Genomic DNA, 23,755 nt, shown 5'->3' with positions numbered 1-23,755 from the left:
TTTTCTGCCCCAAATAGCCGTCACTAAACCAGTCTCTACGATTGTAAACATTTAGAGTGAACCACAGCTCACCAGACCATGGGGGGGGGGGGGGGTGGGGGAGATTGATTTATGCCTAGTGAAGAAGAGAGGGGACTGCAAGACGCGCTTACAGCTTGTTTTCTAGGGTCTCCAAGAAGATAATTATATATATAGATACGTGTAGTAGTACAGAGAAATAAGGCATGCTTTATAATGAGAAAATAATACGTAATATTCAATTCAGATTTATAAATAATAGAATGCTTAATTTAAATTAGAGTGAAATTAAAAGCCTACGAAACTAATTATGCTAATAAATAAATTAAAATTTCATTATTTTATTCTCTAAGATGATTATTCATTAAAATAATAGTATACATCTATAAGAGTCTCAACAAAAATTAGCGTGGATTCAAAATCATTGGAGATAAGAGAGATTCAAACAATTTCTATCACGAGCTTCAAATGTGCTTAATTTGGACAGCGTATAAAGTGAGCATTTTTTGTTTGTTTAAATATTTTTAAAAAATATTAAATGAAAAATTGTACAGCTATCCTAATGTCATGGCAGTTTTATCTGTAGCGTTATCACTCAAGTGGCAAACAATTTGCTTACTGTAGCATAACTTTCAGTGAAAATAATGGCAGAATATTGGTTCTAAATTTGTTTAAACTTAAATCTGATTGGTTTCTCCGTGTCAACGAATGTCGTGTAGATAAATTCTGTATTCCAGGAATCGGGTTCTAATTCTATCTTTAGCTTCTGGAGAACCTGTATACAAATAAACATAGGAACATAATCAAAATTCTTATACGCTTTTTGGATGGAGTTTTTAATTATTATTAGATAATATCGTAATAAAACCTCACTTTAGCTGTTGCCAGATAAATTTCCTGAACAGCAAAACGTCTGCCAATACAGTTACGGGGTCCGTGACCAAACGGTAAAACCGCCATGCTGTTTGTGTTGTCCTGTTTACGACCATCGTCTGCTCTCATCCATCTCTCTGGGATAAACTTGTCTGGGTCATCAAAGCATTTTTTGGAGGCTCTTTGGTTGCATAAATATACTGTAGTCTGTTTGAAAATATATTTAGGTTTAAACGTTCGTATCTAGTACCAAATATAATTCGAAAATTATTAAATATGTTTAATTACAGCTTAAATCACAATGAAGGCTTTCTGACATTTGTCCTATTTGAGCAAGCGTCCATTTGGGAATTTGTCACACATTTTCATTTGTGTGTTTGTTGTAGATCCACTAAGTTTAAATTTTCCTTGAGTGAACCCACATTAAGGAAACAAAGGCGGCTGGGCATAGTGCTGACCACACTATCTCCCTATACGCTGAGTTCATTCAAAGAGATGAACTCTACTTCAACTACCCCATGTGTCCTTAGCACGAACGAGGAAAAAATGATATGCAAATTAATTGATAAATTTACACACAAAAAAAACAACAAAAAAAATAAATAAAAATAAACAAACACCATTACCCCAGCTGGTATGGTGTATCCACTCGCAACGATTTCCTTTTGCAGAATTCTCATAGTACCTGCTACGGTTGGGTAATTGAGTCTGTTGAGTTAAAATAATACCTTTAAATCACAGACATAGTTGTCACCTTGTTTTCTCATTAAGAAATAAGAAATTTTCTGGTAAATTGATAGCCAGAAAGTTTTTACAACTGTCAAAATGTTTCTTTCTTGTCCTCAATGAGCATACGGTTTTAGTGTTTGATTGTCAATGTTGAATAAAACGCACCTAAAAGATTGATTTTATATTACCTGAAAGATTCCTTTAGACAATACTTCAGGTAGGGCATTTTTGAAAGGGCTTTAGCATCCACAACACCGGATTCCCCCACAACATCTAAAATTTCTTTTCTAAGAATTTCCTGTTTGTCTGGGTTTTTAGCCAAGTTGTAGAAGAAAACTTGAAGATTCTTTGCTGTCTGTGAACAATTAAAATCTACGTTTGTATATTTGTTTTTAAAAATAAATCTTATACATATTGTGACAGATTACTTGACTGCTAATATGAAGGTCTATGTGTTTGGGTTTTTTTGTTTGCGTTTGTGTATGTGTATGTATTTGTGTTTGCGTTATGTTTTATGTGTTTGCGTTATGTTTTTTTTTGGTGTGATTTTGGTTTGGTTGGTTGTGGTTAGCGTTAATTTGAAAAGTAATACATTTCCAAAACCCGGGCAATGCGGGCGTATGCTGTTTAAAAACATACATAACATTGTCCTTTACAGACAAGTTGTTCACAGAGGCCAGTACAGTACCTGGCCTGGCCGCGACGGCTAGTGTTATTATAATTTCTAAATCATCTTAATAATTGATAGGTAATGATGTAGATTTCACTAGAGGGCTATTTGTTTTGAAGTGGGATGAGGCAGGTATGATCATTTAAAAAAAAACATTACTGTCAGATTTTTTAAAAACATAAAGGAATAAAGATACAAAATAATATTATTAAAACTTACAGAATCTGTACCAGCACCGTAAAGTGCGTCCAGTATGTTACTAACGTCATCAGCGTCTAGACCATTTTCTGATACAAGGGAGAGAAGTAAGTTCGGCTCCTCTGGGTTCAATGACCCATCTTTCTTTTGTTGTTCGATTATTTCTTTTGCTTTTAAAGCATGTTTTTTCGAATTTCTTAGGAATATATTATTTAATATTTTAGAAAGAGATAAATGTGGTTTTTAAATATGTATTTAATCTATTTTGCAATTATTTAACAAGGTTTTCTCTTTTTAATTATATTCATATAGCAAGTTCACTGAGTCAACCCAATTCTAATGGGAACCTGACCTAAGTTGGGGAAAGTTAAGATGGCTGGGCATACTGCTGACCACACCATCCCTTTATATGCCGAGGTCTATAAACATATGAACTCAACTTCATCTGCCTATTGATCGCTAGGTAGAAAAAAAAAATATTTTTTTATTTTTATACATTACAATTCCTGAAATGTAACAAACACGGTCAAAATACGTAACTCATTGACAAATTTAAATAAAAAAATAAGCAATTAGAAACACGTACATACTTATTAAATAATAATAAGAAATACATAAATGCCAGCTGAATAATGATAAGTTATTATAAAAAATGTAAGCTCCTCTTACTTTCGAATGAGCAATAAACTTTTCTCCATATCCGTATAGGCCTGGCTTTTGTACCATTTATGGGTGATTATTTTACCACTGATAGCATCAGTTATTATAGAGAAAACCGTTTTAGTGGCTTCAAGAAACTCTGATGACTCCTTATCTGACGAGTTATCAAGGAACCCCAGTCTGGTGTTAAATGTCACCACTGCTATACCTGCATGATATATTTCATTAATTTCTTCTGATTTAAACTATTCTAGCAAGTCAAACCAAAATACGTCTTGTTAAGAATAATTTGTTTTTAACTATTTTAGCAAGTTTAAAATTTTTTTTTTCAATTAAATATATTTTTAAATATAATTCTATGTGTAGCTAGACAATATTAAAAAAATATGATTAGTGTGTTGGATGCTACAGAAAGCATTAAAAACATTTATGAAAAATTCCTTATGAAAAAACCTCGTTATAACTCTTTTTCAAATTTAGACATATCGGAACCAACACCTGATTTCAATCTCTAAGTTTAAATGGTTATTATTGCTATGATTTGTAAAAACTTTTAAAAAATGTAATCATCTTCAATATTATCAAGATCAATTTAAATATGTTAATCCTCCATACTCTCAGAAGCATAGCGAAAGAAAAGATCTTTCATTTCTTCCGGTGTTAACTTTTGTGTGGCCAAAATGTTGACAAAATCATCAGCTACGGCGTTCTGTGGGACCAGGTAATGATAGGCCGAGTCAGCTTTCATTAGTCTTTTGTTGACGGGAGTTCTTAATTTTTGCCACTCTTCTCCTTGTCTGATGGAAAAGAACGAAAATTAAAATGAAAGCGAAATACAAATAAACTAAAGTACACTGTTTAAAAGTCTAACAAACCAAACAGCGTAAATATGCATCGACTTATATTTGACAATCCAATCCATAGGGGTAGATGAGTTTCGGTATATATATGATTAGCACTTTGAAAAAAAAAAGATTTTCTTTCTCAAGTCAAATCAGGCACACAGTAACGTCAACAAATCAAATTTAAGAATTCACTGTTAACTAATCTTTGCTTAGCTACACAACAACCTCTTCCTATAATGATGCGTTATGAAAATTACGGGACAACATGTAGAGAGCACAACTGATGGGTCAATATATTTTCAAGTTTGAAATAATTAATGTTAATATTACTAATTAGATTCTTTATATATATATTACATTTCGGAAAGTGGTAATTTGAGTCCATTCTTTTCATAGATAACTTTGGAAATATCAATTCCAGGTCTGTTTGGATATTTGCCCTCATTTCTGAAGACCGTCTCAATGTCTTTCACATCCTCCAACAGGACACATTTCCTTCCAAGCTGTACTCGAACCACAGGCCCATACTTTTCGTGCAAGCTGTCAATAAGCTTGTGTGTGGTCTGAGGTGTAAATTTACCTGGAATAAACATAAAACATATTCACTATGATTTAATATTTGTTCACTTAACTTGCTTAATCTTTGCAGGTCGTCACAACAAACCAGACCCTCAGCACCCCCACCCCCCACCCCTACAAAGACTTCCATACTTTTTGACTCAATACATTTCTTTGATTCTTAACAACCATCTTTCTACCAAAATCTTGTATAAACAAATAAATACTTTCTTGTAACTATTTAACTAAAGTAGAAATAAAGTACCATTTCTGCCTACCTTTGCATACAATCAAATACTTATAGTTGAAATTTCGTCCAGTTTTTAATTAAATCTCTCTTTAATTAGGACATACCATATTATGCCTCGTCAGTGGCGTAGCGAGGTCGGGTGTAACCCGGTGCGGCACTAAATGGTGTCACCCCCCCCCCCCAGAGGCGTAGCGACCCTTCCCGGCGGCTGGGGACAAACTTTACAAGCTTTCAATTTTCGATTTGCATCAACCCTTCAAACTTTCTATTTCCACCCCCTCAAACTGCGATTTGCAACCCCCTCCACCCTTGTCAGGATTTGCTCTTAAAAGACTTCTTAACACTCGAATTAATCAATTAATTAAGTGGAATTATCATTTTTTCTATATATATTTTGCTATTTTTTGCCTTGGTGTCACCCCCCTAAATGGTGTCACCTGTTGCGGTCAGTAGCCCCCGTCCCCCCCCTCTCGCTACGCCACTGTGCCTTGTACTTACCGAAAGGCCTGAAGTGAAAGAATGCTCCAATAATGGGTATATTGTAAAGTCCTTTAGGACCTGGGATTTTTTCAAAAGGTTTCACCTCATCTTTGTTGGTACTACTGGCCACTGACGTCCATCTAATTGGTTGGCTTTTGAATAATGATGGAATGACCCTTGAAACAAGGTCATATTTTCTCAACATTGCTTTACACTAAATGCAGCAAAAAAAAAGTCAAATGCATTTTGTTTATAAACATGATGAACACAATATTTTAACGTGAAAACAATGTCTATGAAACTACGTGGTTCAGTAACACAACAGGATGTCACTCAATGTGAAAGGGAAACTAAAGATACATGAGCTAATGTAGATGCTAAAGAAATAGATGAATTTAAATTTATGTGGTATTAAAGTTCTGGCATCTTACTTTCTAAAAGAAAATAGAGCTTAGGAACTACACAAATAATATCAACATTTCGGTTTTTAAACCACATTCAAATACAAATACACTTTTCTTCCGACATTAATTATGTGTTTGTTTAATTAAACAAATATTTTCAAGAATGCTTACACGTGCAGTCTCCTATAGTGTCAATAATTTACACTTTTATTAAAAAAGATTTAGTGAAGAAATCACTTACCTGAAAGGTTATCCACGCTTAATTCTTAATCGAGTGTGTCTATCTTACATTCTAACACGGACCTATTTTCCAGCCCTAACCCTCTAGCACACAAAGAAAGGATCAGTGACCCGTAACGCCCAGTCCATTTAATTCCTCTAATCTTACCGAGCAGTGTCGTGTTCGGAATGTGGTTATTCTAAAAATTCATTTAAATAATTTTGTTAAAAGTCGAAAGCTGGCTTGTTTTCAATGTTAGATTCCACGAATCAAATCTACAACGCATAGAGTTATAGTAAGCTCTGAATTCATTATGGTGTAAGCTTATGCCTATCTATAAGACAAGGGCCAGATTATGGAGTTGTTTCTTTAACAAATGTGGTGATTTAAAGATGTGTAGCGATTTAAATATGTATGTTCATTCATTATAAAATAACAAATAGCTGTGAAACGATTTTTAGATTTTTTTTTAAAATTCATAAATTAAAATACCGTTTAAAATATATCTTACTAGTATCCGCCTATGCTTAACTGTAACAAAAATACTGTCGAAACCGCTTGTTTACGTTCACAATCAGAGGTCACAGGTAGGTAAAAACATGTGTAGATCAGCTGATGAGGTTATAGGGGGGGGGGGGTAGAGAGAAGAATCGTGGGCGAAATAACAGGTTGAGACACTGTGGGGTAACCGACGTAATAAAACACGGGTCAAAAAGCTAGTAACATTTTATACGATTTCTGACTACGTGCACAATTGTGATTATTCATTAAAAAAATTCTACCTCATTTCAATACCTAAGCAGTCGGTGTTTAAAATTGTAAAATTTAGTAGTAGTCAAATGAGAAAAATATAACTGGCACAGTTATGTGGCTTTTGACCAAATTGTATAATCGCCACGGTGATTGTGTTGTTACGTTTACAGCCACTGCCTAATCTCTTCAATTTCTCATGAATAAATATGTCATCAAAATTTATTATTAAGACTCTTTGGCTTCTGAAAAGCAATTTAGCAAAAACAAAACATTCATAAAATAAAAATATAAAATAAATATTGATGATTTTATTATTTCGGTGGTTTTTAGCTTTGTAATTGTTTAAAATCAGATTTATTAAAGGGGGTACATTTTTAAAAAATTTGTATTTAATAGTTGTATTTTACCTTTTCTAAATGATTGCTAGTGTAATAATAAATTACACTTCAATGTGCAAATGTAAAAGGAAAAATAGATTGTTATAGAGAATTCGTATGTACAGCGTAGAATAGCGTTAGAGAGCTAAACTGCAAACACGAGGGTCTAGAGTTCGAATACTGGTTGAAATAAGTAGATCGTCCGCCCAATTTAGATAGGTACCTAATTTAAATAAGGGAAACAAATGCTGGGCATAGTGCTGATCATACTATCCCTTCATATGCTAAGGTCTCTGAAGCATTCGCCTAATGTGTCTTGGGTACTAACGAGTTAACGCATAATTCTATAGAGATAACAGGGACTCGCCTCAAGCCTCAAGTTAAACAGTAGAAGCGAGAATGAAAAATTATTTTTAAAAATAGTTTGTGTTTATATTTTATTTGTATATTTCAAAATCATAATGACTGAGAGACCAACACATATTACAAATTTTATAAGAATTGAAAAAAAACATTTATAAAACAGCTTGTGTTTACATCTTGTATCATCATTTGTAGAAATTGTGTTAAATATTCATAATATTGATTATTAGAGTACACATTTACAAATAAAAGCAAATTTATCAGATATGTGACATATTGAGAGATGTGCCACTAAATATTCAAACTCTTCAGCGACCCATGCTTTTATTAACATTTACACAGTGGTTAATTGATTTAAAAATAACATTATCACTTTCTCGAATATACGAAGTATAGAGAAGGTATTGTAATCGTGCAAAAAAAAAATCGAGATTTTTACAAATCTCGACGTTTTACACCTCACTGATACGGAAAAACATAATTTTGCAATCTTGTCCGTATGTCTGTGTGTGTGTCTGTCTGTCTGTTTGTCCATGTGTAAACACGATAACTTGAGTACCGTCACAGCTAGGTTGATGAAACTTCATATATAAGTATTTTATCAAAATCGTAGATCCGTATCAACTTTTGAGCGATTTCCGATAACCGGAAGTGGTACTTTTCCTACTTTGAATTTTTCAAAAGCCGTTAACTTGAGTACTATTTCAGATAGATAAATGAAATTTCACATGTATGTAAAAGATCTAATTCTCTACATTCTGTTAAATTTTGAGTAATTTCTGTTGACTGAAAGTAGTACTTTACGCTACTTCCGATTTCTCAAAAAACTAATGTAAATTTTAAAAGTACTAATAATATTGCGCACTATTAAGCGCTTTTTTATTTGGCGTTCACTTGGTGTGCAATTAATTTGTCTACGAGATTTTATTCTGTTTTTACAAGCTTTTATTTAACTCACTTCCTCGTCAGTCGTCAGTCTGTCTAGACGGAAACGCAGGAGTGAAAATTCGGACAGTTCTACTTGACCGATACGATTCACAGTTGGCACGTGGGTCAAGACATGAAGACAATGCAATCTGAAACTAAATTTGACTTAATTGGATGCCTAATTAATTTTTTATGAATTAATAAAAATTTGGACTGAATTAGTAGGCATGTCTAGCCAACCACACCACACGCGTCATCACCTTCAATAGCTGCGCCATCACGTTCAATGCGTTCAAAAACCATTGCGCGCCTACTGAACGTGATGTTCAGTAGGCGCGCAATGGTTTTTAGTCATGTAACTCTATTGTAAATAAAACATGTAAAGTACTGAAAAAAAAATTCATAAAAAACGTTTTAATAACAAGCTTTTATGTAACAATGAACTAAAAAGTAGAAAATAAATTATAGACTACTATTTAAATAACTATAAAGAAAAGCGTGGGTGTCTTCCTTAACATTAGTAAAGGTAGCCAATAGATACTAAAGTGACCCACGCTTTTCTTTATAGTTATTTAAATAGTAGTCTATAATTTATTTTCTACTTTTTAGTTCATTGTTACATAAAAGCTTGTTATTAAAACGTTTTTTATGAATTTTTTTTACAAGCTTTTATTTAACTCACTTCCTCTGTCGACAGTCTGTCGACAGTCTGTCTAGATGGAAACGCAGGAGTGAAAATTCGGAAACTTCTACTTGACCGATACGATTCACAGTTGGCACGTGGGTCAAGACATGAAGACAATGCATTCTGAAACTAAATTTGACTTAATTGGATGCCTAATTAATTTTTTATGAATTAATTAAAATTTGGACTGAATTAGTAGGCATGTCTAGCCGACCACACCACACGCGTCATCACCTTCAATAGCAGCGCCATCACGTAATGGCTGCGTTCAAAAACCATTGCGCGCCTACTGAACGTGATGTTCAGTAGGCGCGCAATGGTTTTTAGTCATGTAACTCTATTGTAAATAAAACATGTAAAGTACTGAAAAAAAATTCATAAAAAACGTTTTAATTACAAGCTTTTATGTAATGATGCACTAAAAAGTAGAAAATAAATTATAGACTACTATTTAAATAACTATAAAGAAAAGCGTGGGTGTCTTCCTTAACATTAGTAAAGGTATCCAATAGATACTAAAGTGACCCACGCTTTTCTTTATAGTAATTTAAATAGTAGTCTATAATTTATTTTCTACTTTTTAGTGCATCATTACATAAAAGCTTGTAATTAAAACGTTTTTTTATGAATTTTTTTAAAATTTTAAGTATTTAAAATGGATTAAAAATCATGTCTATAGCCCGAGTTCCCATCCCCTGTTATTTTATATAAGAATATTCGAGAAAGTTTAGGGGAGATCACTCCCGGGTTATTTTTTAATGTATTAATAACACTATTTAAAATTATAAACGTTTTTAGATATACTGCTTTCCTAAGTTATTTCAAACAACTTCTTTATTTCAAAGTTTCAGGTGATACCACTTTAAAATGATTCCAAATGTATCTACTGAATCTTTGTAAACTTAAATCTGATTGGTTTCTCCGTGTCAATGAATGTCGTGTAGATAAATTCTGTATTCCAGGATTCGGGTTCTAATTCTATCTTTAGCTTCTGGAGAACCTGTACACAAATAAACATAGAAACATAATCAAAACTCTTATACGCTTTTTGAATGAAGATTTTAATTATTATTAGATAATAAAACCTCACTTTAGACGTGGCCAGATAAATCTCCTGAACAGCAAAACGTCTACCGATACAATTCCGCGGCCCGTGACCAAACGGTAAAACCGCCATGCTGTTTGTGTTGTCCTGTTTACGACCATCGTCTGCTCTCATCCATCTCTCTGGGATAAACTTGTCTGGGTCTTCAAAGCATTTTTTGGCGGCTCTTGGGTTGCTCATCAATACTGTCGTCTTTTTAAAAAAAAATTTAATACAATAAAAAACATAATTATTCTAGTCTGTGAGAAATTGATTCAATAATAGTGTACAGAAGTAAGACGTAAATCAGTGGCAAAAAACAAAACAGAGCAGTTGAAAACTTTATTGTGGGTGGCAGTGATGGGGTAGGGATGGTTGAGTCTTTTGAGAGACTCACATTTTTTATAAATTAAAAATTAATGTATTGATCGGGTTTTATTTTGATATTTTTAAAATTTGTTTTAATGTTTTAAAAATATGCTATAACGCATCCTTTCTATCGAGAATGAATTATTTATCTATGATAAAGAAGAATGTTTTTTAAATTAAAGGAAAATATAATTACCCCAGCTGGAATGTTATAGCCACTAGCTACGATATCTTTCGGCAGAATTCTCAAAGTACCCGTGGCCATTGGGTTGTTCAGTCTATGGAAAAAAAGAAAACTTTAAAAGTATCGACATATAAGTTAGCCTGTTTTTCTTTGATGATAGACAATAAACAAGAACTTTCCATGGCAACTTGACAGTGAGCTAGAAGACGTTCAATACAACAATGATCTACCTGAAAGACTCCTTTAGACAATGCTTTAGGTAGGACATCTTTGACAGAGCTTTAGCATCCACAAATCCGGATTCTCCAACAGCTTCAAGAATTTCTTTTCTAAGAATGTCCTGTTTGTCAGGATTTTTAGCCAAGTTGTAGAAGAAAACTTGCAGGTTCTTTGCTGTCTGTTTTAACAGTTAAAATTCGTCATCTATATTTTCAGAAAAAAACAGTCTATACACAATGTGAAATAATACCATGTTATATTGCCGAGTGAAGAGAATTAACAGATACATATCGTCTTTAACTATATCATTATCAGGCTGTAGATTGCAGTGGCCATGAAAAGTATACCCCACAAATTAATAACGACCACTATTTACATTTGGTCACCCAATATAACTGGATTTGGTTTTTTTTGGTGATCATTTTATCAAGTTCCATTTGGGCCTACTGTGTGCAATGTTTTGAAGAGTTTACGTTTTGATTTATGTTTGATCAGCAACGTTTTGAGAGTTTTATATTGATTTAAGTACCATGATGGCACAAGGGAACTGTTCAATTAAAAATTAACAACTATTATATATTTTTATAATCATTCTATGATTTTGAAAAAATCGTTACAACAACCTTACTTTATGTAGATTGATTTAGTTTTTTTTTCGTAGTTTAGATTAAGTTTTCAATTGATAGTTAATTGTTTTCGAGTACGTAAGTTTGCGGTTAGTCTTTGTGTGTTATCATTTTTATTTTACTGCCAAAATGTTATTCGCATTTCGATCTCTAGAAAAAATAGATACTAATAATTATCTTTTAGACGTACAGAATTAGTTCCACCCATGTAGAGTGATTTCAGTATGTTACTGATGTCTTCATTTTCTAGACCTTTTTCTGATGCAAGTGAGAGAAGTAAGTTTGGTTCTTCTGTATTTAATGTTCCATCTTTCTGCTGCTGTTCAATTCGTTCACGTGCTTTCAAAGCATGTTTCCTTGCATTTCTTGGGAAAATAGTATTGCAAGTTAAAAACGACGTTTTGGAAATTATCTTTTATGATTTTTATTTATAAAATTTAATATTATTTTAACAAGTTTATTACTTTTTGCTTTGGATTTATAAAGCATGTCCCCAAAAAAAACTTGGCTTGAAATTAAATATAAAATTTTAAAAAGTTGTTCTTCATTTAACATGAGTCAAATAAGTTACTGAGAGCTTTTAGAAATTATCATCCACTTACTTGTGTATGGCTAAATAAGATATCTCCAAATCCAGGTAGGTCCTGCTCTTGTAAAACTTATAAGAGAATACTTTACCACTCAAAGTATCAGAGATTATAGAGAAAACTCTTTTAGTAGCTTCAAGAAACTCTGATGATTCTATATCGCACGAGTGATCCAGGAACCCCAGTCTGGTGTTAAATGTCACCACTGCAATACCTGAATGTAATTCATAAACGATTATGATACAATTTAATCATTACTTTTAATTTTTAAACATGGGTAAGCAGTACAACTAACAAAATATTTGGAGGTTCAAATTTCTTTTAATAATACGTTATGTAAATATAATTCAATGTATAAATAAAATATACAAAATATCGTCAGCGTGCCAAATACCATAAAAATAGATTCTTAAAAAACATTTTTATTTCTGTCTCCACTTAATAAAAACAAAATCTGAGTGTTGATTTGACTTTCTTATACAAAAGTCTAAATAAATTAAAAAAAAAATCATAATTGTTTTACTTTGCCATAAGAAAGAAAAATATGTGGGGACCCTGTATCATTTGAATTTTAAATTAACTATCCTAGCTAACTATCATCATAAGATAAAAGTTTAAAAATAAAATCCTCAATAATTTCGGAGTATACTGTTATTGTCAAAGCTAATACCTACTTTCAGATGCAAATCGAAAGAAAAGATCTTTCATTTCCTCCGGTGATAACTTTTGTGTGGCCAAAATGTTGACAAAATCATCAGCTACGGCGTTCTGTGGGACCAGGTAATGATAGGCCGAGTCAGCTTTCATTAGTCTTTTGTTGACTGGAGTTCTCAGGGCATGCCACTCTTCTCCTTGGCTGATGGCAGAGAATAAATAAGAAACGCTGCTTTGTGTCGCTGCCAAGTACATGTCTAACACATAAATACGAAATATGCATTGATATTGACATAACAATGCACAGACAAAGATAAGCTCTGGTATATAAAAAAATCAGAATTAATTTCACTAAGTCTATTCTTGGACATATAAGATCTCGATTGATTCAGGAATTCAGATAAACTTTACTCAATATTTACACTTAGCTATCCCAATGGGTAGATATATTTTTATGTTATAGAAATAATTGTCAATTTATCTACTTAGGATGTCAATAATAGTATTACAGTTGGCTAAGTCCTGGCTTAAATCCATTCCTGTCAAGGAAAATTTTAGAAATATCAAATCCTGGTCTATTTGGATATTTGCCTTCATTTCTAAAGACCGTCTCAATGTCTTTTAAATCCTCCAACAGGACACTCTGTCTTCCAAGTTGAACTCGAACCACAGGCCCGTACTTGTCGTGTAAACTGTCAATGAGTTTGTGTGTTGTCCGCGGTGTAAATTGACCTGAACAAACGTAAAAACATGTGGTATCAATTTTTAAAAAAATATTTGGTTTTGATCGTAAATAACATAGGGCATTTAGATCTTTTCAGTCATTCTTCTTCTTCTTCTTCTTCGTTCTTAATTTTTTGTGTTGGGAGGGATCGAGCCTTATCTGCCAGAGGGTTTGAACTCGAGACTTTTTTCGAAGTTATCAACTATGAGCTTTGCCGACTCGACCATGCTTCCATCACAATTAAGGATTACGTGTCAACTGGTTATGCGCCATTAAGGCCATTGACTTCGATTTCAGCCTGCTTTTCTTTTTGGATTTGCTTCCATAGCCTTTGTCCAACCAAGAACAAACTACAAGGCAGCAGTTGTTTGAATTTGGAGTTGTCTCTCCTAGAAGAGTGGCTGTCTCCAGCTAACGAGCCTCATCTGCCCGAGGGTTCGAACTCGAGACTTTTCGGTTTAGCAACCATGAGGTTTACCGACTCGACCACGCCGACCCCTACTGTCATAATTAAGGGCAGGTTAAACCCCCAAATTTATGTGTTAGGACTTGTTTGAGTGATAAGCAAGTTGTAACTAACATAGTATATGAAAAAAATGCAAAAAAATCACTAAAAAGTTATGGTTTTATGAAAATATTTTCTAAAAAGTGTCATTTTTAGGGTAAAATAGCTCAAAATTACCTCTCATTGAAATCAAAATAACACAGCTTCTGTTTGTCAGAATAACTCAAATCTTTAACATAGTGTAATATACGCAATTACAAAAAAGTTGAACTAAAACAAATACAAATTTTAAAAAAATGGATTTTAGCCAATTTATTTAATTGTGAGACCTAAAAATTTTCCAAAAAGTATGGAGTAGACTTAGCTATTTATTTATAAAATGAGAAGTTTCAAAGATATAGAATTTATTTTAGTTCAACTTTGCAAGCAGTGTTTAGTAAACATGTGTGCAAAATTTCAGCTAAATATCTCAAGTAGTTTTTGAGTTATAGTGATTTAACTAGTATAATTTTGTTGAAAAGTAACATTTTGAGAAAAACGCTAAATAGTGAAAAATATACTAAATTTAAAAAAAAGCGAGAAAAGGCGAAAACTATACCAAATAAGTTATTTTTAAAACCTCCAAGTTACATAAATTGCATCTGGAGCCTCTTACTCAGCTATAAGAACATCTATTTTAGTTAGTTTTTAATTGTATGTTGCTAAATGTTGCTTAATATAGGTTAATTACGTCATTACTCTCATTAATTAAAAAAAATATAAAAAATACTAGCACTACGAAATTTTGCAAAATGATTATACAAAAATGTTCAGAATTGAATGTAGTTTCATAAACAATAGATTTTCAAAAATCAACATTTCTGACTTAAATATGTATTTTTTTTGGGGGGGGGGGGGGGGGGGGGGGGTTAACCTGCCCTTAAAAAGCCTGACATTCGCAAAATGACATCCAACAATCAACGATGCGAAACAACAAAATTAAATTGTTGACCCCAAGACCATAACCTGTGACCTACATATTAGCAATCACGTCATCAATCAACTGATGGCCAACGCAGTCCCAAATTAGATTTTACGTAACTTTTTAAAATGCTCAATACTAGTTCTATCTTAAAATCCCACTTACACTTATAGTTTGGATACTCGCTTGATTTTTTTCTGCGTTCTATTTTATTCTTGTCATTTTCCAAACATTTAAAACAGCACTGTCTGCATAATGTGTTAGAATAATACTATCTGTTTTATTACTAATGTGTTAGAATAAATGTCTAAAGCGCATACGTTATTCATGCTCAGTCAACACACACACACACACATATATATATATATATATATATATATATATATATATATATATATATATATATATATATATATATATATATATATATATATATATATATATATATATATGTATATATATACATATAGTGAAGCCAATGATTGTATATAGAAAAAAAGAATTGTATATGTGTTTACCGGAGGCCGCAACGGAAAAAAAGCGCAACGGAAAAAAGCGCAAAACAAAAAGCGCAACGGAAAAAAGCGCACACGGAAAAAAGCGCAAAGAGAAAAAAGCGCAAACAGAAAAAGCGCAAAGAGAAAAAAGCGCACACAGAAAAAAGCGCAAACAGAAAAAGCGCAAACGGAAAAAACGCAAAGAAAAAAAGCGCAAACGGAAAAAGCGCAAAGAGAAAAAAAGCGCACACAGAAAAAAGCGCAAAGTGAAAAAAGCGCAAACAGAAAAAAGCGCAAACAGAAAAAAGCGCAAACGGAAGGGAAGCGAAAAGAGAAAACAGCGCAAACGAAAAAAAGCGCAAAGAGAAAAAAACGCACACGGAAAAAAGCGCAAACGAAAAAAACGCAAACGGAAGGGAAGCGAAAAGAGAAAACAGCGCAAACGGAAAAAAGCGCAAAGAGAAAAAAAGCGCACACGGAAAAAAGCGCAAACGAAAAAAAACGCAAAGAGGAAAAAGCGCACACGGAAAAAAGCGCAAACGGAAAAAGCGCAAACAGAAAAAAGCGCACACAACAAAAGGCGCAAACAGAAAAAAGCGCAAACGGAAAAAAGCGCAAACAGAAAAAAGCGCACACAGAAAAAAGCGCAAACGGAAAAAAGCGCAAACAGAAAAAAGCGCAAACACAAAAATGCGCAACCAGAAAAAACACAACTAAAAATGTGCAAAAGAGAAATTTAGCACAAAGACCTATATGGACTAGATGGCACATTTATACATGAATGTTAGGGCTGTTGTGAGAGTGTCGTGTTTGATCACGTGATCTACTACCATTTAAAGCGTACCACTACCATGTGCATTTCTATCACCATGATACAGGCGATAATCGCTTTACACAGTACCTATTATTTTCTTGGTCAATAATTATTCAACTACTATTCTCGTATAAATAAACATAAAACTATCGACATTACACGAAGTATCTTTCAAATTCTCCCTAGTCCGAACTACCTAGCTTGCATACCATAACAACCTGAACAAACGTAAAAACATGTGGTATCAATTTAAAAAATATATTTGGTTTTGATCGTAAATAACATAGGGCAAAACTTCACTCTCTTTCATCCGCGTCATCAAATATGCATTCGTCATATCTCTTGTAACAACATTCATTCGCACCAAAATAACATTTATGTATTTAATATTTTTTTCACATCATGACGCACCTACCTACCTACCTACTACCCACCTACACATTTACCTATCTACCCACCTACCCACCTACCTACCTACCTACCTACCTACCTACCCACTTACCCACCTACCCACCTACCCACCTACTCGCCTACCCACTTACCCACCTACCCACCAAAAAAGTATCGGCGAAGTTCGTAAGTTTCGTAAACTGTACTAGACATCTTTTTTTTTTAATGAAAATTCATTGACATCATTGACATATGTTACAAATATGTTACATTTTGCGACAACCTTAATTAGTGCGTTGGGCTTGTATGAAAACTCACTTCGAACTAACTCAATTACATGTTATTTATTTTAACATTACACGGAAAGCGTCAGCCAACTGTTGTGATGTGAGGTGAGGACAGGTTCGACAATAAACCAACACGAAAGTACGAAAGAGACATAGACTGCCTATTAGAGAATGGACCCCTTAACTTTCCTAACCCCACCATTTATTATAGCCTACCTATCCTCTAAATTTCTTACGCTAAATGTCACTTCCCTCCCAATCGTTCCTATTCTACAGAATTGTGTGTACTATTTATTTACATTCTTAAATCTCAATATAACTAAAACAGACTTTTGTTTGAAGGGTAATGACAACATGTAAACCAAAGGGACGCTACTCTAAAGCTATGCGAATACTTATTTGCAGTGGCGTAGGCAGGAGGGGGGGGGGGGGCTAGGGGGTGCAAATCGAAAGTTTGAGGGGGGGGGGGGGAAGTCTGGAAGAAACACTGCATTTAGCCTATATAACAGAAGAGCTATGGCTGTTTATATCATTTTGCATGCATTCGGTAAACATTTCAGTAAAATACCTTAAAAAACCTTCCATAACCTTTTTATAAAGAAACAAAGAGAGATGAAGAATTATAATAACATCAGGCTTTGACTTACACCTACTCCAATGGCATCTACATTGTTAAACTGATTAACTATGTCAGGAGTCGGCAACCTTTTGAAGCGGAAGAGCCAAAAGTTACAATTTTCATAATTTCCCTGGTTTTAAAGAGCCACTAACATTTTTTTATTTCAAATATTTTATTTTTTGATTAAGATTATTAGTATTTGTGCAAGGAGCTTGAGAGCCGCATCTTGATATCAAGAGAGCCGCATGCGGCTCGCGAGCCGCAGGTTGCCGACCCCTGAACTATGTAATGTAGGGCTCTACATGAGAGGGTCAACACTACCATTATATTCTGTCTAGCCATTCAGTAGTTCATCCCAAAGCACGACGACATCAAGGTATACAAATGATTCGACAGGATGACTATTTATTGCATTACAAAGGACGACTTGAAAGAACAATACTAAGACTGGACTACATTACGACATCACTCTAACACAACAAGAACAAGGGTACTTTTTAACTTCTTTCCCCGACAACAACGAACCTACACTAAAACGTCACATTCTTGCGAACCGCAACTATTCAATGAACTATTCAATGCGTCATTAACTTTCGCACTAATATTCGCTCACACCAATCCTTGTTTAAACATACATCAAAACTATATATATATATATATATATATATATATATATATATATATATATATATATATATATATATATATATATATATATATATATATATATACATATAAAATTATATATATATGAGGTAATTAGGTAGGTATGTAGGCAGGTAGGTAGGCAGGCAGGTAGGTAGGCAGGTTTGCATGGCAGGTAGGTAGGTAGGCAGGTTTGCATGTAGGCAGGTAGGCAGGTAGGCATGTAGGCAGGTAGGCAGGTAGGCAGGCAGGCAGGTAGGTAGGTAGGTAGGCAGGTAGGTAGGTAGGTAGGTAGGTAGGTAGGTAGGTAGGTAGGTAGATAGGTAGGTAGGTAGGTAGATAGATAGATAGGTATGTATGTAGGTAGATAGGTAGGTAGGTAGGTAGGTTGGGAGGGAGTGAGGTAGGCTGGTAGGTAGGTTGGGAGGGAGTGGGGTAGGTTGGTATGTAGGTGCGTCATTATGAAATAATAGTAAATACATCATTGTTATGATGTGTGTTTTATCAGGTATTTTGGTGCGAATGAATGTTGTTGCGAGAAATATGACGAATGCATGTTTGATGACACTGATGAAAGAGAGTGAAGTTTTGCCATAGGAACGGGTTGTTATGGTATGCAAGCTAGGTAGTTCGTGCAATGTCGATATCAAGGATAGTTTTATGTTTATTTATACGAGAATAGTAGTTGAATAATTATTGACCAAGAAAATAATAGGCATTGTGTAAAGTGATTATCGCCTGTATCGTGGTGATGGGAATGAACATGGTAGTAGTACGCTTTAAATGGTAGTAGATCACGTGATCAAACACGACACTCTCACAGCAGCCGTAACAGTCATGTATAAATGTGTCATCTAGTCCATATGGTCTTTGTGCTAAATTTCTCTTTTGCACATTTTTCGTTGTTTTTTCTGGTTGCGAATTTTTCTGTTTGCGCTTTTTTTCCGTTTGCGCTTTTTTCCGTTTCCGCTTTTTTCTGTGTGCGCTTTTTTCTGTTTGCGCTTTTTTCCGTTTGCGCTTTTTTTCTGTTTGCGCTTTTTCCGTTTGCGCTTTATTCTCTTTGCGCTTTTTTCTGTGTACGCTTTTTTCTGTTTGCGCTTTTTTCCGTTTGCGCTTTTTTCTGTTTGCGCTTTTTTCCGTTTGCGCTTTTTTTCCGTTGCGCTTTTTTCCGTGTGCGCTTTTTTCCGTGTGCGCTTTTTTCTTTGCGCTTTTTTCCGTTTGCGCTTTTTTCTCTTTGCGCTGTTTTTCCGTTTGCGCTTTTTTCTGTTTGCGCTTTTTTCTGTTTGCGCTTTTTTCTGTTTGCGCTTTTTTCTCTTTGCGCTTTTTTCTGTTTGCGCTTTTTTCTCTTTGCGCTTTTTTCTGTGTGCGCTTTTTTTCTCTTTGCGCTTTTTTCCGTTGCGCTTTTTCCGTTGCGGTTCTTTCTGGGAACCGTGTTTACCGAAAGGCTTGAAATGTAGAATAGGTCCAATGAAGGGCACATTGTAAATTCCTTTAGGACCTGGGATCTCTTCAAAAGGTTTCACCTCATCTTTGTTCGCTCTACTGGCGACTGATGTCCATCTGATTGGTTGACTTTTGATTAAGTTTGGAATAACCCTTGAAGCGATTGCATATTTCCTCATCATTGCTTTAGATTATGTTTGCTGAAATAAAATATTGAAAATAAAAACTTATTATACCCGTATTGAAATCATATATTAAACAAAGTTTATTCCTACTAACAGCTCGACTGCGAGACACCGTGGTCTAGTGGTAGAGCACTTTATCACTAGCCGAAAATCTCAATTTAATTAATGGGTCCTCACTCCACATAGCTAACTGGAAAATAAAGGATGGCTTGGCAAAGTACTAATAATACTATAACTTTACATATGAAGTTCAGATAAACTCTACTTCACCTACGATTTGGACCATCTGGTGTGAAAAACCTACTTTGCTATACTCTACTGTTTATAAAACCTATAATACCAGCATGTTCTATGTTTATCTTTTATTTTCATTCGATCACTCATTTAAAGTTTCATTAAAACATTCTTTTAAAAATGTCTGCACACCGATATATTATGGTTTAATTAACTAACGTCTACTTACAAAAACAAACAGCTAAAAACAATTCTTACCTGATAGATATGAAGCATTTGATCCTACAGCGAGTCTATCTAACGCTGATCCAGATTACAGCCGTACACTGCTAGCACCAGTAACAAGTATGGGTTGACCCCATCAAACACGGAGCTAAACATTCGACTAAATTTAGAACTTGCAGCGGCGTGTCTGAAATGTGGGCTCATTTTATTTTCTTATTCGTTTTCCTAACCTTGCTGTAAAGAAAAAGTCGTTTTTTGATGACCACGTTTACCGAGAGCACAGAAACATATTCTTTATTGCTGACAAATTCGACTTTTCTTAAAGTACGAGCAAGATATAGTTTTACGTTAGCCTTAGGGTATATGAATTAAGGAATATGTTTATGAAGTTATGCTATTCTTTACTACTAGGGCTAGATTGAGATTAGTTTCTATTCTGTTCAAATTATGATTAAATAAGTATGTCCCATCCTTCAAATATTTCCGTTTAACCTGTGAAATATCTAATAGCTTTAAATCAAAACAACTTTGCAACAGAGTCATTTGGACTTTGCTGTGTCGGTTTTATATAACACTAGCGTACCCGTCCCCGCGCGTTGCCGCGGGAATAGAAGACAGTCGACGAAATATATCAGAAGTGATTTATCCATGCGTTACCAATCCTATATTCTTAGACCCATGACCTTGTTTTCTAAAAGTGAGTTATTTAAATGTAAACAATGCCTGCGCTTGGATCATAAATGTCGGGACACGGGTTTACCTACACTACCGCGTGAAAACCTTATTTGTACATTAATCACTCACCGATATAATGAGGTAGAACACACTTCGGTGACCACCCATGTGTCAGGGACGTAGAGGGGCGCTCTCAGGAGCCCCCCCCCCGATTACACTACCGTATAGGGGGCCATCGTGCTCATAGGATAACCCAGAGTACCAAATAGCATCATGTAAACAATGATGAAGATTTCGTCATTCGCTGAAGTGACACCAATGAACAGGATTTTTTTTTCTTTAACACGTAAGCAAATTATTTGACGTGTTTTAAACATCAGTGACTGATGCAATAAGCTAGCGTTACTAATGGTCTATTATTAGATGCTCGATCTCAATTTCTGACTGGATCGTCTAATAATAGATGCTTATTGCATCATTCGCAAAGTGACGAAACTCTACAATAGGCTCCTCATATTCAAAAAGTTATTTTTTCATCTTCCGCAAGGTGACGAAACTGTGCAGAAGGATTTCCTCGCGTTACAAAGTTAATTTTAGAAGCCTGTTGTAGCTTTACCGCTGAACATAGTAGTACCCCTTACTCGCAATGCAGGACGCTCGATTAACGGATGCCAAGTGCCAAGTGAGTATTCTCATCTACTCCTTAAAGTTTCATGGCACTCGGATGAACCGCATCCGTGTTTTATTTTTTATATACCGTGTATAGAGAAAAACATCGCTCTCCCCGGGGGCGCCGATCTTGCAATATTAATTTTTTTTTTGCAGAACCCTACCATTGAGTGATCTAATCATCTCCCCAAAGTTTCATGGTACACGGATGAACGGTGTGAGACCGAAATAGACTTATATTTTTATGAACCATATACAGAGAAAAATCGCACCCTCCCTTGGCGCCGCCCTTGAGAAATTAAAAAAAAGGATTTTTTTTACAGAACCCTTCCCTGAATTGTTCTAATGAACTCCCCAACGTTTGATGGCGATCAGATAAATTGTGTCAAACCAAAATCGACTTTTATTTTTATATACCGTATATAGAGAAAATCGCACCTTCCTGTGGCGCCGCCCTTGCAAAATTAAAAATGATTTTTTTACAGAACCCTTCCCGGAGTGGTTTAATCAATCTAATGAACGTCGTGAGACCGCAATCAACTTTTATTTTTATATAACATATAGAGAGAGAAAACAAACGCGCCTTGCCAGGGCGCCACCCCTGAGAATTTGAAAATGTTTTCAGCACAGAAACCTCCCCAGGAATATTCTAAACATTTTCCCAAATTTCGTGGCGATCGTGTGAACGGTGTCACGGCAATTCACTTTTATTATTTTTATATACCGTATATAGAGAAAAAACGCACCCTCACGTGGCGCCGCCCTTGCGAAATTAAAATGATTTTTTTACAGAACCCTTCCCCAGAGTGTCCCAATCAACTCCCCCAAAGTCTTATGGCTATCGGATAACGGTGGCACACCAAAATCGACTTTTATTTTTATATACCGATTTTTTTTACAGAACCCTTTCCTAGAGTTTTGTAATGAAATCCCCAAAGTTTCATGCCTATCGGATGAATGGTGTCACTGCAATTCACTTATATTATTTTTACATACCGTATATATAGAAAAATCGCACCCTCCCGTTGCGCCGCCCTTGCGCAATTAAATTTTTTTTTTTTTACAGAACCCTTCCCTATAGTGTTATAATTAACTCCCCAAAGTCTCATGGCTATCGGATGAACGATGTCAAACCAAAATTGACAGACAGACAGACAGACAGACAGACAGACAGACAGACAGACAGACAGACAGACAGACAGACAGACAGACAGACAGACAGACAGACAGACAGACAGACAGACAGACAGACAGACAGACAGACAGACAGACAGACAGACAGACAGACAGACAGACAGACAGACAGACAGACAGACAGACAGACAGACAGACAGACAGACAGACAGACAGACAGACAGACAGACAGACAGACAGACAGACAGACAGACAGACAGACAGACAGACAGACAGACAGACAGACAGACAGACAGACAGACAGACAGACAGACAGACAGACAGACAGACAGACAGACAGACAGACAGACAGACAGACAGACAGACAGACAGACAGACAGACAGACAGACAGACAGACAGACAGACAGACAGACAGACAGACAGACAGACAGACAGACAGACAGACAGACAGACAGACAGACAGACAGACAGACAGACAGACAGACAGACAGACAGACAGACAGACAGACAGACAGACAGACAGACAGACAGACAGACAGACAGACAGACAGACAGACAGACAGACAGACAGACAGACAGACAGACAGACAGACAGACAGACAGACAGACAGACAGATAGATAGATAGATAAAGTTCCATGACTAAAGACCATTGCGCGCCGATTGAAACGTGGTGACGCGCTATTGAACGTGATGACGCGTAGGGTGCGGTTCGATAGACATGCCTATTAATTCGGTCCAAATTTTAATTAATTCATAAAAATTTAATTAGGCATCAAATTAAGTCAAGTTTAATGTCACGATGCATTGTCTTCATGTCTTGACCCACGTGCCAAGTGTGAACCGTATCGGTCAAGTAGAAGTGTCCGAATTTTCACTCCGGCGTTTCGATCTAGACAGACTGACGACAGACAGAGGAAGTTAGTTAAATAAAAGCTTGTAAAAATATCATGCTCTTCGAAATGCTAGCGTAAAATACTATAGGAGAAATGAAGTAAAGTAATATTTTTATTAT

At 35.0% G+C, this 23,755-nt stretch overlaps 2 protein-coding genes across 2 annotated transcripts; both read right to left on the bottom strand.

Moving 5' to 3' along the window:
- Positions 1 to 679: 679 nt before the first annotated feature.
- Positions 680 to 6,013, bottom strand: LOC131956498 (cytochrome P450 10). The gene is made up of 9 exons (XM_059320972.1): positions 5,927 to 6,013; positions 5,300 to 5,495; positions 4,351 to 4,573; positions 3,764 to 3,945; positions 3,158 to 3,356; positions 2,510 to 2,684; positions 1,809 to 1,975; positions 892 to 1,072; positions 680 to 793 (listed from the first exon to the last, which is right to left on the bottom strand). The coding sequence occupies exons 2-9, from the start codon at positions 5,484 to 5,486 to the stop codon at positions 680 to 682; spliced, it is 1,428 nt and encodes a 475-aa protein (XP_059176955.1). The 5' UTR covers positions 5,487 to 5,495; positions 5,927 to 6,013.
- A 3,652-nt stretch (positions 6,014 to 9,665) lies between these two features.
- Positions 9,666 to 20,392, bottom strand: LOC131956494 (putative cytochrome P450 12a5, mitochondrial). Its single transcript, XM_059320968.1, has 10 exons — positions 20,296 to 20,392; positions 19,614 to 19,818; positions 13,243 to 13,465; positions 12,754 to 12,935; positions 12,095 to 12,293; positions 11,683 to 11,857; positions 10,878 to 11,044; positions 10,660 to 10,741; positions 10,101 to 10,307; positions 9,666 to 10,010 (listed from the first exon to the last, which is right to left on the bottom strand). Exons 2-10 carry the CDS (start codon positions 19,798 to 19,800, stop codon positions 9,894 to 9,896), a joined length of 1,539 nt encoding a protein of 512 aa, XP_059176951.1. The 5' UTR covers positions 19,801 to 19,818; positions 20,296 to 20,392; the 3' UTR covers positions 9,666 to 9,893.
- Positions 20,393 to 23,755: the final 3,363 nt, after the last annotated feature.

This window comes from Physella acuta, unplaced genomic scaffold (genome assembly GCF_028476545.2).
Source record: "Physella acuta isolate Inbredline_101_S28 unplaced genomic scaffold, ASM2847654v3 ptg001156l, whole genome shotgun sequence".
Lineage (NCBI taxonomy): Eukaryota > Metazoa > Mollusca > Gastropoda > Physidae > Physella > Physella acuta.
The sequence above is the reverse complement of the archived record's forward strand: the minus strand, read 5'-3'. Positions and strand labels throughout refer to the sequence as shown.